This window comes from Panthera tigris, chromosome C2 (assembly GCF_018350195.1).
Source record: "Panthera tigris isolate Pti1 chromosome C2, P.tigris_Pti1_mat1.1, whole genome shotgun sequence".
Classification (NCBI taxonomy): Eukaryota; Metazoa; Chordata; class Mammalia; order Carnivora; family Felidae; genus Panthera; species Panthera tigris.
The window spans coordinates 18,180,244-18,196,157 of record NC_056668.1 but is presented as its reverse complement, the minus strand read 5'-3'; the positions used below and the strand labels follow the sequence as shown (position 1 = coordinate 18,196,157).

The window sequence follows — 15,914 nt, the reverse complement described above, 5'->3', positions numbered from 1 at the left end:
CTGTACATCTAGCTAATTTTACTCTCCTGACTTGATGATACAGTCTACTCTCCCCAACTCCCTGTGATTTTCTTTGCTGATTGCCTGAATGGCAAATCAGAAATTGCTTATTTTACCCTAGTAAACTTTACTGTCAGAACTACAGTTGGATTTTTCTCTGCTAATATCTCTTCTACCCCAATGTGATGATTAAATCCTGGAAACTAGAACTCACAGTGCTCTATGCTGATGAAGGTAGTTATCTTTAACCTTCAAAAAGTCTATAAATTGATCAAAAAACTAAAGTAAAGTTAGAGCAATGTTAAATTGTTCTGTTTCAGGGTGGTCAGCATATCAGAAATTGATTATCACAACAATTCTCCCTAATAAAGTTTGTTACAGTCTCAGTGGGATACAGTGGCAAGTGCTTTTTTAGCTTCTGAGTCAGCAGGGTTCAGCTGATCAGGCCTGGACTGGGCTTATCTTGAGTTAACCGTCAGCTGTAGGTTGGGTAGATGGCTCTGCTGATCTTGGCTAGGATCTCTTACAAGTGTAAGTGTCTTCTAGGATGACTTTGACTAGGATAACTGGGGCAACTGAGCTCTGGTCCTTGTGTCTCTCCTCTTCCTGGCACAAGAGGGCTAGCATGGGCATGTCCTTCGTATCATAGTGGCAGAGAGTCTGAGCAAGTGAGTTCAATCATGCAGGTGCCTTTTTTGCCTTTGCTTGCATCACACTTGTCATAATCTCATTGGCCTAAAGCAAGTCAAATGACCTAGCACAGAATGGGAAAGCACTATAGAGCTACAGACTAAGTTTGTAGATACAGGAAGGAGTGACAAACCGGGGCCATTCCTACCTTTGATCTACCACTGCAGTCATTTTTTTTCTTACCTTTTTTTTTTTTTTTTTGCTTTTCTGCATCTTGTGATTTTTCCTGGATAAACACCTCTAGCTTGTTTAATAAAGGAAAATTCCCAAAATCAAGCAAATTACAGTCATTTAAAACTTAGAAATCACTGTATATATTATATACACTTGGCTATACCATTGGCTGAACCATGTAGTACTTTATGAAAATTTACTAAAGCAGCTAACCTGCTTGAGACTCGGGTTATTCTCATGCTGGCGAAGTACATCTTTCCCTTTTTTCTATTCACTGTGACTAGAGCTGATAATTGAATGCTGAAATTTATTTCTCTTGTGGACTGGAATGTACAGGTAGTGCTTTGGCTGGGATTAAGTGCTGTGTGCTGCCTTGCCAAGCACTGAACCCAATGAACTGCGTATTTCTGTAAGCTATTTACAGTGAGTTTGGAATTTCATAAGGCTAGAAGACTGTGCACCAGAGTCTAATCATTTATCTTCTTTTTACATGAACTTTTTAGTGTCCAGGGGATCTTCGTGCTTTTAGAAGGATATGAGGCATGTAACTTTGGTTTGGTTGAAGAAATTTGTCACTTTCACACTGTACCTTATAGCGAAAATGCTCTTCTAACCATGGAACAGAATTTGCCATGATTACAGTCCAATTGTCAAGTTTGAAAGAAATGCCATCTCATCAGAGAGGTCTTTACAGACTATCCTATGAAATAGCTACTCTCCCACTGTTACTCTCTAGCTCACTCTCTTGGTAGTTTTTCTCATACAGCTACTGATGTGGTTTGAAGTGTTGGGGTTTGGAGCTGATGGACCAGAAATAGTTCTTGAGGCATCTTTGGTGCAAAACGTTGGTTTTATTAAAGCATGGGGATAGGAGGTATGTGTGTGGGTGATTTGCATTATCAGATTAAGTGAAGACAGATGAAAAGATGACAACAAGAAAACCATGGGCAAACCCAGTCATCTTTTTTTCTCAAGGGGGAAAACACACACACACACACACACACACACACACACACACACACACACACACATCAAGAATACCTTGCCATTGTTCAGAGCTTATCTATTTAGGTCCTAGTGTCTCTTACTTAAGAAGGCAGGTAAGTGTTAAGAAGCAATTTTTGCTTAGTCTTAATCGTATGGGGATTGCTGAAATTTTCTGGTTAACGGTGCCCAAATAATACCAGGTGCTTGGTGAGGGCTCAAAGACACCTCACAGGAGGGTTGGGAAGAAGCCTGCCCAACAGCCCTTGGCAAACTGAAACTGTTGTTCTGCCCATTTTTTCCCTTAAATTTCCACTTTTTGAACTAATTTGTCTCTTTGGGTCCCAATTTTTTATTTCTGGCCAGAACTCGTGAACTGAGTAGAAACACTTCCATTCTTTCTGCCTGTCAGAGAACCTCCTGAGCCCATGAAGGCCTGGCTTAGTTTGTTAGGGCTGCCAAAACAAAATACCACAAGCTGGGTGGCTTAAATAGAGAAATTACTTTTTCACAGTTCTGGAGGCCAGACGTTTGATCACAACGTCTGCAAGTTTGGCTTCTTCCGAGGGCCGTGAGGGAAGAATCTGTTCCATGCCTCTCTCCTTGACCTGTAGATGGCTATCGTCTCCCTGTATCTTTACATCATCTTCCCTCTGTTCATGTCTGTATCCAAATTCCTCTTCTTATAAGGACACCAGTCAGATTGAATTGGAGCCACCCTAAGGACCTCATCTTAACTTAATTAATCTTTAAAGGCTCTATCTTTAAATACAGTTATATTATGAGGTAGCGGGGTCAGGGCTTAATTATATGAATTTGGAGGGGTGCAAATCAACCCATGGCAACCTGTCTCCAGCAGAGGCTGACCCTCTTGATAATCCTAAACAAGTTTTGTAATAGAATAAAGGCCATGGCCCATCAGCATGAGGAATTTTCCTAAGCCAGTGGGTCTGGGCTAAGACTCTTAAGACTGACATGTCTGTAGAGATGAGATTTTCTCAAATCCCTGTTGAGTTTGCCAAATCTGCATATTTTGTCTTTTCCATTGACTGGCTTCTGAATATATGTTCCAGCTTCCTTATATCTTAGTCTGCATGGTGCTAACTGGATATACTGCTTAACTCTTAACAAATTTCTCTCCTTGTGGTTGAGGCTCTCACCTTAGGTTAAGCACCAGAATCAGTAGAGAGCTACTTCAGAAAAAAGGAAAAAGAAAAGGTGTATTTTTATTAAATTCTAAGGCATATCTCTCATTAAATACCAAGGTCCCCAGTACTACCAAGGATTGACCGAGGTCTTACACTTGCATCGAAGAGTGACCAGACCTACCACTTACGTGGTAACAAACAGCACCGCCTTCCAGAAACTTGCTGTTTGTACACCATTGTACAATGCTCACATGCTAATTAAATACTAACAACTAATTGAGTCTTACTTTATTAACTGCTTATGCAATAATAAACAATAATAATGGTAATACCATTTATTTAGTTTTTACTAAATGTCAATCATAACTCTATAAGGTAGACTGTACTTCAATCCTTCTTTTTCAGATAAGAAGACTAAGTCTTAAGATGTCAGAATAGATTATTTACTATACAACTAGCACATAGTTAACATAGTCTTTGAATTTGGGTGTGCCTGAAATTTAAGCACACTTTGCTCTATCGTTAATTATTCTCCCCTAGCTTGCATCTGCAACCAAGTGGTCTCTCCTAACTCAGGCAGGCTAGTTTCTGGCATCTTTCCTGATCTTGCCAGACCATTTGGAATCCCAGCATGTCTTGAGGAAGATGCATCCATGATAGGACCCAGCTACTGGCTACTATAAAATGTGTAGCCTTCAGCTTCTGCTAATTTCCTTTATGGTCTTGAATCTGGTTTGCTATTTGCCTTGTACTTTCCATTTTAAAGGCCATCTTCCAAAACACCACCAAAATTGTCAAGGGGACTAAAATTTTCATTTGCAAAATAATCAATGAGTATCTTGTGCTATCATCTAAAATGTTCCCAATAGTCACCAGTTCGGGAAATCTGCCTCTTAATGCAGATGTGGCATATGCGGCAGACATCTGCCCGGTTTCAATATTGGTGATAGAAAAGCCTTTTTAAGTTTACACCTCATAATATCCTGTTGCAGGAAAATGCTTCTTAGCAGTTTTCATAGAAGCTGGTCTTTTGCACAACAATAAAAGGCCATTCTCCATTTCTGTGCAGCTATTTAGCAAATTAAAATTCTCTTCTCAAGTTTGAGAGGACAAAAGAGTAGTTAAGGATATTTGGTTTGAGATAATTACTTACACTGTTCATGAAAGCCAAAGTTGTTTCTTACAATGTAATAACCACTGCATTTTAAATAAGTAACAAGATGAGTCTCATCCTATGCATAGATAAACAGTTGTATGAAAATCAAAAAATTTTAAATGGAATTGCATTTTAAATATATAATTTCCATGAATTACTTATAGGATTTTTTTAATAGTAGAATGTTTGTTTTGTATAAACAGTTGCTCAATATTCACTAATGTGAATTCAGTTACTTAATTATGGTAGCGAATTTGTTTTTAAAAAGAACATATGTAGTACACGTACAGAGCACATATAAAGTATGCATATTTGTAACAGTTTGGGAAAGAAAAGAAACAATGCATATTTGTAAGACATTGATATTTCTAAAATTGTAAGTATAATGTTTGACATTTGAAAAGTAAATGTATTATATTATAGGAAATAATATATTATTCTGGTCTAAGGTGGGCAAAATTAGCAACCATAAAAGAAGAAAGCAGAAAACAGGGCTTCTTGATTTAGTTAAGGACCAATTTTATACTTTTAGTGCAACATTTCTATGTTTGCTTGTTTAACTTGTTTCTCAGGAAGTTTTACCTGAAGAATTTTGTCCTCTGTCACATGCCATCCTATTCCATAGATGTTCCTGTTGAAGTAACTTCAAAGTCTTTCCTTAGGCAGTGAGCTAAGAGTTAAGTGCCATACTCCCCTTTATAATGGACTCAAACCAATTTTCTCTTATGAACTAAAACTTTGAATACTATATCCTGCTAATAGGGTTCCTATTATTTAAATAAATGAGGAGGTGATGAGTAAATATATTCTTGTTACCACAGTCAATCTCTCCTTTTAAATTATTAAATGAGTCCGATTATAATGGTCAAATCAGATTGAAAAAATCAAAACTTTTTACATCTGGAAAACATGAAGCAAACATACACTTTTATTGTTATTAACTGGATAGAGGTTACACATGATATTATCTTAATTTTACTATAATGGGGAGTTGCATTCATTTAAAATTTTTTTTTAACGTTTATTTATTTTTGAGACAGAGAGAGACAGAGCATGAACGGGGGAGGGGCAGAGAGATTGGGAGACACAGAATCGGAAGCAGGCTCCAGGCTCTGAGCCATCAGCCCAGAGCCCGACGCGGGGCTCGAACTCACAGACCGCGAGATGGTGACCTGAGCTGAAGTTGGACGCCCAACCGACTGAGCCACGCAGGCGCTCCGCATTCATTTTAATCCATACACATTGTAGTGGAATGGTGCCCCCTCAAAAGATATGTCCATATCCTAATACCTAGAACCTGTGAATATGACCTTATTTGGAGAAAGGGTCTTGGAAGATGTAATGAAGTTAAAGGTCGTTAGGTAAGATCATTCTAAGTTGTCTGGGTGAGCCTAAATCCAATGACAAGTGTTCTTGTGGCAGAAGAAAATACACAGAGACCCAGAGAAGGCCAGTGGAAGACAGAAGCAGAGATGGGAGTGACACAGGCCACAAGTCAAGGACATTTACAGCCACCGGAAGCTAGAAGAGACAAGGCACACTTCTCCCCTGGAGACTTTTGAGGAAGTGCAACCCTACTGACATCTTGATTTTGGACTTCTGGTCTCTAGAACTGTGAGGGAATACATGTCTGCTATTTTATTACGGCAGCTCAAGAAATCAACACACACATCATACAGGCAGAGCACAATATGCTGAAGAAAACAAATGACCCATTGTTGTTGATGGTTCATGCCGGGTAAGAGGGAAGAACACAAGCCATCAGGAATGTTCATCTCATGCTCTCTACTGAAAGAAGAACTCAGATAAGTCAGTGAAGCATCCGACTTCAGCTCAGGTCATGATCTCACGGTCCGTGAGTTCGAGCCCCGTGTCAGGCTCTGTGCTGACAGCTCAGAGCCTGGAGCCTGCTTCTGATTCTGTGTCTCCCTCCTCTCTGCCCCTCGCCTGCTCATGCTCTGTCTCTCTCTGTCTCAAAAATAAATAAAAACATTAAAAAAATTTTTTTTTTAATTTAAACTAATTTTATAAAAACACAGGTTGTCATTTTATTGAGTCATTTTGTTCATGATTATATCCATAAAAATCATTCATGTTAATTGTATTAAGCAATAGTTCTTTTTCTTTTTTAACTCCTAGGCGAGTGAATAGTTCTCAAAAATATTGATTTATTCTACTATTAATGAACATTTGGATTGTTAGTTTTTGGTGATCATGAAGAAAGTTGTTAAGAATTCTTGTCTTATTTTTTAGTAGACATACTCACTTGTTTTTCTTGGAAATATATGTAAGAGTGGAATTATTGGCCATAGTAGGCATGTATTTAGTTTCAATAGTTACTATCAAGTACCATTCCAAAGTTATTATATCAATTTATACTCCCACTGTCAGTGTATGAAAATTTCACTTGTTTTATATCCTTGCCAATACTTAGAATTATTAGCCTTTTTAGTTTTTGCCATTTAGGTAGGCAGTTAGAGGTATTTTATTTTGGATTTTAATTTGCACTTCCCTATTGGGTAATGATGTTGAGCATCTTTTGATGTGCTTATCGGCTATGTTGATAGCCTCTTTCATAAAATGCCTTTTTAAGGCTTTTGCTCATTATTTTTTTCCTTTTTTTAATTGAAAATACCTTTCTATTTTTACTTGGGCAATCACGAGCAGAAATAGTCACTCCTTCATGGTCAGAATTTAACTTTTCTGTGCATCGATTTATTCTCAGAGAGCTTTAAATCTTGACGCATAATGTGTTCATCTTTGTATACATTGTAGATTTTGACTCTGGTTCTTCAGTTTTTCTATCTTAATTGTAGTCCCCCAAATAATTTTTGATTATAAAGCCATTGTTATGTCATCTGTTATCAGAATGCACAATCTTTTGGATACATACATAAGTTATATATCTCTACAGATTCATTGTTTATCAAATATCAGTTCACATTAATACAATTACTATATTATTAATATTATAGGAACATCTATAGTAATATGTTAACATGTAATATTAATTAATGTGTATGGTAATAATATTAATGATAGTGATTAATGAGAGAATAAATGATTTATATGAAGTTGAATACCCAAGATTAGTGTTGGAGCGTCCCAACTACTCAGATTTATATTTTTCATTCAGCTGTATTTTGTGATCTCTGTAGAGACTGTTCTATATTTTTCTCTCAAGTTGTTCTTGGTTTATTTTCTTAACACATCATAAATGCTATTATCGAATAAAACCATTGTAAGTGATAAGAAAATAAACTGGTTTTGGTTGTTAGAATATCATGGTGTGTATCTTTGCCCTGGGGCAACAGACGTATCTACTGGATAAAATAATGTGTTTAGAACATTTAGTATTATATATTATGAAAAATAAATCCCTGAGGAATAAATAATTTGCTTTTAATATTAAAATGCTTTATCATCCTAATTTTAAAAAGTTGATACTAAAAACCTAAAGCTAAGATTTACTTAGCTTCTGGATTTTTTGGTGTTGTTTTGTTGTTTTAACGGGGAGAGAAAGAGAAATTGCCTAATGTTGGCTTGAAGCATATGGCCTTATCTAAGGAACAGTCATAAGGTTTTAACAGAAAGTATAGAACATTAAAATCAGGATTTTAGGTGCTACTTTCTTGGGCTTGCATCGAGGACAGAACAATTGCACAGTGGTTTTATGAGCATTCCTGATGTGTAATATTTATTTTTATTTGCTCTTCATTTATATTTAGTGCATGTTGTAAAACTGCATAAGGCTATCAAGTAACTTTAGAAGTTATAATGGGAAACACTCTTAATGAGGATTTTTTTTAAGATTCACTTCGAAGTGCATTAAAGACATATTCAGCTGAGTAGAGCAGCCTCTGTGCATCATAGATTTAATTCATACCCATAAAACCTTGCCATGTGCTTGCAGAAATAATACAAAGATCAATAACCTGAAAGGAGCTGGAGGAATGAAAATACATGGTGGATGAGGCTCCTTTTGTATGAGACAAGAGAAGGAATATTTAAAGCTTAGTGGCAGATTAATATGGCCTGCTTTACATTTGCCTACTATATTACTAGCAAGTTGCATCTGTTTCCAGAATTTTAATCAAAGCCACTGAAGGAGAAAGTGGGCATTCAGAAAAATGAACTTGGTGAAGGACTAGAGACCTTCAGCAAAAACAGTATATCTTCAATGGCCTGTTATCTCTCTTTCTAAAGATCTCATCGTTGAGTTTGGTTGGACAACTACATACATAGCCTGTGAAGTTCTGGTAAATAATGATCACATCATGATACCAAGAAAATTGCCTTATGTTTTTGCCTTTAAAAATGGTGGGATATAAAACAACAGAACAACTGGTTCTTGATATGCTTGGCATTTTAAGAATACATAGTGGAAATCACTACGGGCATTCAAACGTAACGTATGGGCCTCATGGATATTTGCATGTGAAGTGTTAAAAAAAAAGGATGATTTTGAGGTCTTGAGGGCAGTAGTTGTTCCCACTGGTGTTGTGGGCTGAGGACGGTCGGTCTGGCTGCTGTGTGAGCGCCCTTCACCTTAATCACAGCTCCATGTGTCCTTTCCAGAGCTTTGCAGGAGATGTTAGAGGTATCGAGAGGGATGAGAAGATAAAGCAGCACCTTTCTTTGGTCAAGGCTAAACAGCAGGGGCAAACTGAAATGCCCACAGGGACTGGGCAGGCTGAGTTTAACTACTCAAATGGAGTGACAGAAAGCAAATAGCAGACCTCAGAGTTAAGAAGCAGTTGTGATCATGGGAAACTGAGCTCATGCTTAGTTAAAAGGGACAACTATTACCCAACTCCAGTCAATTGCATGAAGGTCTACGGTTGCAGTGTGATAACTGTATTTTGGAGTTAGAATCACCGTGACTTTCCCTATAGATAAATTAGGACTGAATTCGTGAAACCTCAGGGGGTTTTGTTCTTGTTAAAAAATATTATTGCTTTATTGATCAATCATCTGGGTAAAATAGCCACAGTTTTCAGTGTGGTAAACGTGCTGTCAAACTTGAGATCATAAAGCTAATGTTTTTCATTAATGTCACAGCCTTGGTTTGAATGTATTGCTTTGGAAAACACTAACTGAAGAAGTACCTACTATGAGTCACGTAACTGGAAAAGTTATAAAGAAGAAGAATATGTATTACCCATCTTCACAGTCTAGCAAAGGCTCGGCTGGATACAATTTAAATGCAGTCAGAAAATAAAGGTTATGTAATATAACATGTTACACTCAATGATAAATTATTTTATACTTCTAACAAACTGATTTCAATATTTATTCTGGTTTCTGACTACGTAACAATTCTAAGCAACTGAGTATATTTTCTCTTATTTGTAACCTTTGAATTTCTAATTTCTTCTGTACTGTCATTATGAAATTATAATACTGACTCCATTTATCCACAGTGCTGGAATGCTTACTTATTGAAAAGCCTTTGGATTAGAAGGAGATTGCATTAGCACTTTCAGGGAAACTATAGACACATTTTTTTGTAGTGTAAGATAAACAAAAAAAGATTTCAGGAGCTAAATGTACTCATTTTTCATACTTTTTTCAGTCATTGCCTTTCCCTGACTCTGAAGTGAGTAGAAATGAACATCTCTGATTTCTGGTCTTGAAACCAGTTCTGACTAGGGTGGGGAGTAAGTTGGCAGTTTTAGTAACACCAGGGTGCTGTAGTGTAATATAGTTATTATAGACACTATTCTGGTCATCTTTGTGCTTGGATAACCTGTGCATCCCTCTTTTGAGGGTTAGGTAGCCCAGATCGAGGGTTAGGTTTGCATCTCTGTATCTTTAGTGCTTCTGTCTCCTGTAGTGTCTGGAACCCAACCCTGTGAGGCCAAGGCCCTGACGTTTCATTCATGATGCTATATTAGCCTTCCTATACTACTAGCTACTTGACTTTCGTCCCTCGCTTAACATTATTGGGAACCAGCGTTGTCGCTGATGCCCCCCTCGGTCCATCCCATGTTTTGGATTGAACCTTCTTGAGAAGTCATACCTGTGTGAAATAGGCCGACTTCTCTGCATGACCCTGAACAAAGTACATTAATTGTTTTCTTATGTCTACAACGAGTAGAATATTCAGTCATCTCAAATGTGGACTTCTCCTCTTCTCCTGTCCAGGTAATGGTGAGGTCCTTGTGTTTTGTGGTGGAGTCTGAGGTTCAGCAATATTTGCATAACTAGTCTGGAGTTTTTAAAGTTCTTTAGTATCAGAATTTGAATCACAGAACTACTAGTCAGGTGTTCCTTCCAGAACATCATGCAGTCTCACTTCCACAGGACTGTATTAGAGAAATGAGCAGTATCACAAGGTCAAAATTATCTGGCAAGGCATTTTTTTTCCTTTGCTTATATCAAAATGGTCTCTAGCCGTGGAATATGCACCTATAGAAATTATTTTGGATTTTTATTTTATTTTTTAAAATGTTTATTTATGTATTTTGAGAGAGAGAAAGAGTGCACACAAGCAGGAAAGGGGCAGAGAAAGAGGGAGAGAGAGAATCCCAAGCAGGCTCCACACTGTCAGCATGGAGCCTGATGTGGGGCTTAATCTCACAAACAGTGAGATCATGACCTGGGCCAAAATCAAGAGTCGGATGCTTCACCTACTGAGCCAGCCAGGTGCCCCTAATTTCAGATTTTTAAAAATGGTAGATATGAGTTCTGGTTTTAATTGCCTCCTTGGCAGTAGACTATTTCCACTGGGAAAACCTGAAGTCAATACCCATTTGCTGCATGTATCACCATTTTGGAGCTTGTCAGTATTTTGCACGCTGGAGGAGTTATAGTAGGACCCACATTTCTTATTTCCTTTTGTTCCTTTTCACACAACACCTAGGTCTCCCAACGGGATGGCCATTAAAGACTCCGAAGCATGAATTGAATTTTTACAAATTTTTATTACATCTTTCACTGAGAAGGGAAAAAAATGGAAAGTATAAAAAATAGGTAGTTTTGCCTTGAGTTAAAATTTGGGGGGCCTTAGCCTTATACCAGTTCTCTTGGCTATTTTCAATAATCTATAGTAAGACTGATTGGGAAGTGAGCCCTTCTCGGGCACACATGGGGAGTTATTGGAGTGATTAACTAGAGGCATTTTCCTTGGATCTTGTTCTTGGCTCCAGCACTGATTTTATTGGATTCCCTTCCTAAACCACCATCCACTGTGTTGTGAACATACATCAACTTGCTGTAGCTAGGCAGCTGTGAAATGCAGCGTGGTATCTACTCTGCTGAGGAAAAAAAATCATTTTCAAATTTCTTGTTTTATATTCTTATGACTTTTGGACCCAAACATTGTACACTCCCTGGAACTTACAGCTTCTCAGTTTCAGTTGCAGACTTGGGTGATCTCTTTCCTATGCACCCAATGATGTTCTACATTCTGAAGATTATTGAGTGTACTACCAACTGGTCTTTAATATACATCCTTCGAATCCTGTTTTTGCTTGAATAATGCCATCTCTGTCTTCAGCATGTATCAATGACTGGAATAATAAAAGATGTCTGCTTTAAAAATAAGTTATATTCGAAAGGTGCTTGATGCTGTGCATATACTATGAGCTGCCATTTTAAGAACGTGGTACCTTATGTGCACATAAGTGACAATTTGTGAAACTAGATTTACTAGTCAGGCTAGGATGGATTATGCTGTGGTAACAAGTTAGCCCTGAAATCCAGTTTAAGACATGCAACAAAGGTTAAGGACGACAAGGGTTTTATGTAATAGTTACACAAAGACTGTTAAGGTTCAGGCAATTCTCCAGGGTAGTTTCTCTCTATGTGATGACTCAGAAAGCCAGGCCATTGGCTTCTTGTAGCACGTCCATTTCAACACATGACTTCCGTAGTTGCTTCTTAAAGGGAAGACAGGCTCTTGAAGGCCACAGTCTGGAAATGACCTGCAGTACTTACACTTAAATTTCATTGCTTAGAACAGGGTTTCTCCACTTTGACTTTTGGCATTTGGGGCTGAATAGTTGTTTGTTGTTGGGGGGCTGTGCTGTGCTTGGTAGGATCCCAGCATCCCTGGGCTCTTCACCCTAGATGCCAATAAGCACTGACTGTGGCTGTGATAACCAAAGGTATCTCCAGACATTATTAAATGTTCCCTGGTGGTTGGGGGAGGTTGGGAAGAAAATTGCTCTTGTTTCAAAACCACTGAACTGGGGCTAGTCCTTTAGCTGTAACTGCGGGACTACTGGGGGGGAAGAGGTCATCTGGTTTTTATAGGAAGGAAGAGAAGCAGGTACAGCTATGCACTAGTAGTCTGTAATACATGAGCTAACAGAAATAGAGAAGTTTCATCCTTTTACTATATATCTAGACATATGTGAAAATGTTGATGTATTTTAATTTTAACCTAAAACGAACAATATTGCACATCCAAAGTAAATTTAACAATTCTTAAGAGCTAATTAAATTGATTAAGCTGTAAAAAGAAGCATTTATAGTGAAAATACATTGAAAGAATTATTAAAAAAATTTTTTTAATGTTTGTTTATTTTTTACATTTTTTTTTAACGTTTATTTATTTTGGAGACAGAGAGAGACAGAGCATGAACCGGGGGGGGGGGGGGTCAGAGAGAGAGGGAGACACAGAATCTGAAGCAGGCTCCAGGCTCTGAGCTGTCAGCACAGAGCCCGACGCGGGGTTCAAACTCACCAGCTGTGAGATCATGACCTGAGCCGAAGTCAGACATTTAACGGACTGAGCCACTCAGGCGCCCCCATTGAAAGAATTATTAAAGGAAGTGAAAATTATAAGTATTGTATATGACGATGAGAGGCTTAAAACAAACACTAGCTATGATGTAAATATGAGTGTTAGAACAAATTAAGGTGGCCATGAAAACTTATCTAGGAGCATATGTTTAATGTTGAAAATAATTTTTTATTAGACATTGAAATAGTCATTTCTGAAATAGACTAGCTTAATGTATACTTGTCACACATGTTGACTTTGGTAATTTGCTGTATAAATGTGATGCTAAATTGTATGTATTAGTCATGGAATAAACAGTGTTCGTCATGGGGTAATTAGAATGCTTCTAGTCACAGGTATAGAAACCTGGTGGAACTGTCTCCTGGGAGAGAGAGATATAGAAAGAGATATAGAGACAGAGGAGAGAGAGACAGAAAGACAGATACAGATTTATTAGAAGGAGGTTTTGTTGTACAATAACAAAGGTTTTGTGTGTCGTTCATGTTACCTTCTGGTGTGGCTGCGTTCTCTATACCTTCCCGTTCTGGGACCTGGGCTGAAAGGTCTCCTGTCTCCAGCCCCTGTCTCAGTCTTGTGGAAGAAGAAAAAAATAATCATACAACCAGTTTCCGTGTGGCTGTATCATAAATTTCCTCTGCTGGTATTTTATCATTTTAAACAAGCCACATGGCCAATCCTCCCCCAAAGAGATATTCTGCATGTGACATGACCATAGGAGGACCCAGAGCCTTTTCACAGAGAGGGCAACAGATCACTGTGAACAATAGTAGAATCTACCACAGATATTGAGACGTATCACTGAAGATGGGGGCAGACATCGAATTGGGGGCACATCTGTGACCACCTATGCTTCTTTCTGTTTTAGCTGCATTCTTTCCAACTATTGAAAGTAGGAGGAAGTCTACAGCAGTCCTAGGTATACCTTCCCCCAATTAGCAACAAAAAGCAGAAGGACAGGGCTTAGTTTTGAATAACCTTGAAGGACCAATTTGTGAGAAGGAGTTCTTGCTTTACCGCAAGATGACTGATGGGCCATATCCATGTGTCCGCTCTATGTGGTTGAAAGAAAAGGACTGAGACTTCAACCTTCAAAGTCATATCTTGAGTGAGGAGGTGTGTTTTCCTAACGGAGGTCAGGGAATGCTGTTGGCAGAAGCAGGTAAAGGTGTTGGGAAGACCGGAAAATACATCCACTGTGTATAGACATGATGTCATCACTGAAGTATAGGCCAGAGTATAAAGAAACAAGATAAAAAATGAATTTTCATCTTTTTCAAAATTCTGCTCCCCTAGTCTCATAGTTACAAAAAATTTACCCTAACCAAGGGGTAAAGGTTGTAGAAGAGCTCCAACATCAGTTGGGGGAAAACATAATTCCCCCGATGCGCCTTATAAATTTTCGAGTAGGGATCCAGAACAATAAAAGCTTCTTACTCCATTAAAGTAATATTGTTAACTGACAAAGAAGATAAACTTGCTTTACTCTTGTTCCCAATCATTACTGATTTTTTTTTGTATAAAGCATTTAATGTATTGGTCTTCTTGGGGTATTTGATGTATCACCGGTGTATTACAATTGAGCCATCAATCTTGTCGCTTCATCAACATTAACTGATTCGTTTTCACGACACTGCTGAGGAATCAGCTGTTTCTGCAGAGGCTCAAGGGAGAGTCCTTTGGAGCAATGTGCAAGTTCCTTTTGTGTATCTACAAAAGCTTTATTCACTCTGTTAACGTTTTCATCATTCACAATGTTTATCTTAAGATTAGTGGTAACTGGTTTTGCTTTGTTTTTAGTCTTAACGTTTTTTTGGCTGGCTATGTGAAATACATTTCTGGACCTCTGTCCTCTTAGTTTGCTCTTGGCCATGGTCTTCGATAACCTCGTGCAGCACGTCAAACTCCAAGCGATGTCATCTGCACGCCTACTGATGTTTTTAAGAAACTCTTCCGATGTACTGAGATGCCTTAATGTAAAGAGTTGAAATAAAGATCGATGAACCAAGTTATATAGTATGGCCATTCCTAAACACGCTGGAGATAAAGAGGATCTCAGATTATAGTCATTGACTTTGAAGTGTTCGCAGGTTAGATGTGGAGATGGAAGCATTCACGCGAAGAGATAAGAGCTCAAGGTTCCGTCTGACAAACACCAAAAGGATAGAGACGATGAGCTTTTCACAGCCAGAGCTGTTTCAGTCATTGGCCAAGGTAGCGTAGGAAAATGAGAACCCTGAGTTCACAGGTACAGGCTCCATTGCCAGGGAACGTATCTGTCTAGGCAGGCAGATGGACTGTGGTGGCAGAAGGATGTGGCAACAGGTTCTGAAATTTTAACTTTTCATATTAGGGCATTGGTTCTTGTCCCAGGGTGCTTGGGCCCCCTAGAGAACATTTGGTGACGTCTGGAGATAATTTTAGTTGTCATACCAAAATGGATGGCGGCGCTTCTGGTATCTAGTGGGTAGACACCCCAGATGCACATCCTACAATGCGCTGGACAGCCCTTCACAACAAAGAATGATCCAGCCTAAAATATTCGTAGTGTTAAAGTTGGGACACCTTGCATTAGGAAGTCCTGTGGAGATGAGACAGATCTGAACTAGGGTAAAATGTAAATAAATGAAGAAATGTATGTCAGAGTCTTCATAAAGAATGAACCCAGGGGAGTATGTGCTTGATTGGTTAGAGCCCACAGAAAGATTGTCTTGGATCTGCTTATCTTCATTTCTTGCATTTCAATTTGGAACCATGAGTACCTTTCCTTTCCTTGACAGAATCCTAACAAGTCTATTCAAGTTGGAAGGAACCTTAAAAGTAATCTAGATCCTGGGTCAGGAACTCTGATGTCTTCAGTGGCCAGACTGTGTGACTCAGGCAAGGTGTAAAGTCCAAGAGGGGTCCTGTTAGCTTACAGGACTTAAAAGACACAACACCCTAGTAACAATGAGCATACCTACCACTCAGATCTTGGTTTCTTTCTTTCTTTTTTTTTTTTTTTTTTTGTTTA

The 15,914-nt window shown here is 38.4% G+C and overlaps 1 protein-coding gene across 1 annotated transcript; it reads right to left on the bottom strand.

Annotated features, from left to right (window-relative positions):
• Window positions 1–14,454: 14,454 nt before the first annotated feature.
• Window positions 14,455–14,783, bottom strand: LOC102961724 (ribosomal biogenesis factor-like). Its single transcript, XM_015543292.2, has one exon. The coding sequence runs from the start codon at window positions 14,772–14,774 to the stop codon at window positions 14,475–14,477; it is 300 nt and encodes a 99-aa protein (XP_015398778.2). The 5' UTR covers window positions 14,775–14,783; the 3' UTR covers window positions 14,455–14,474.
• Window positions 14,784–15,914: the final 1,131 nt, after the last annotated feature.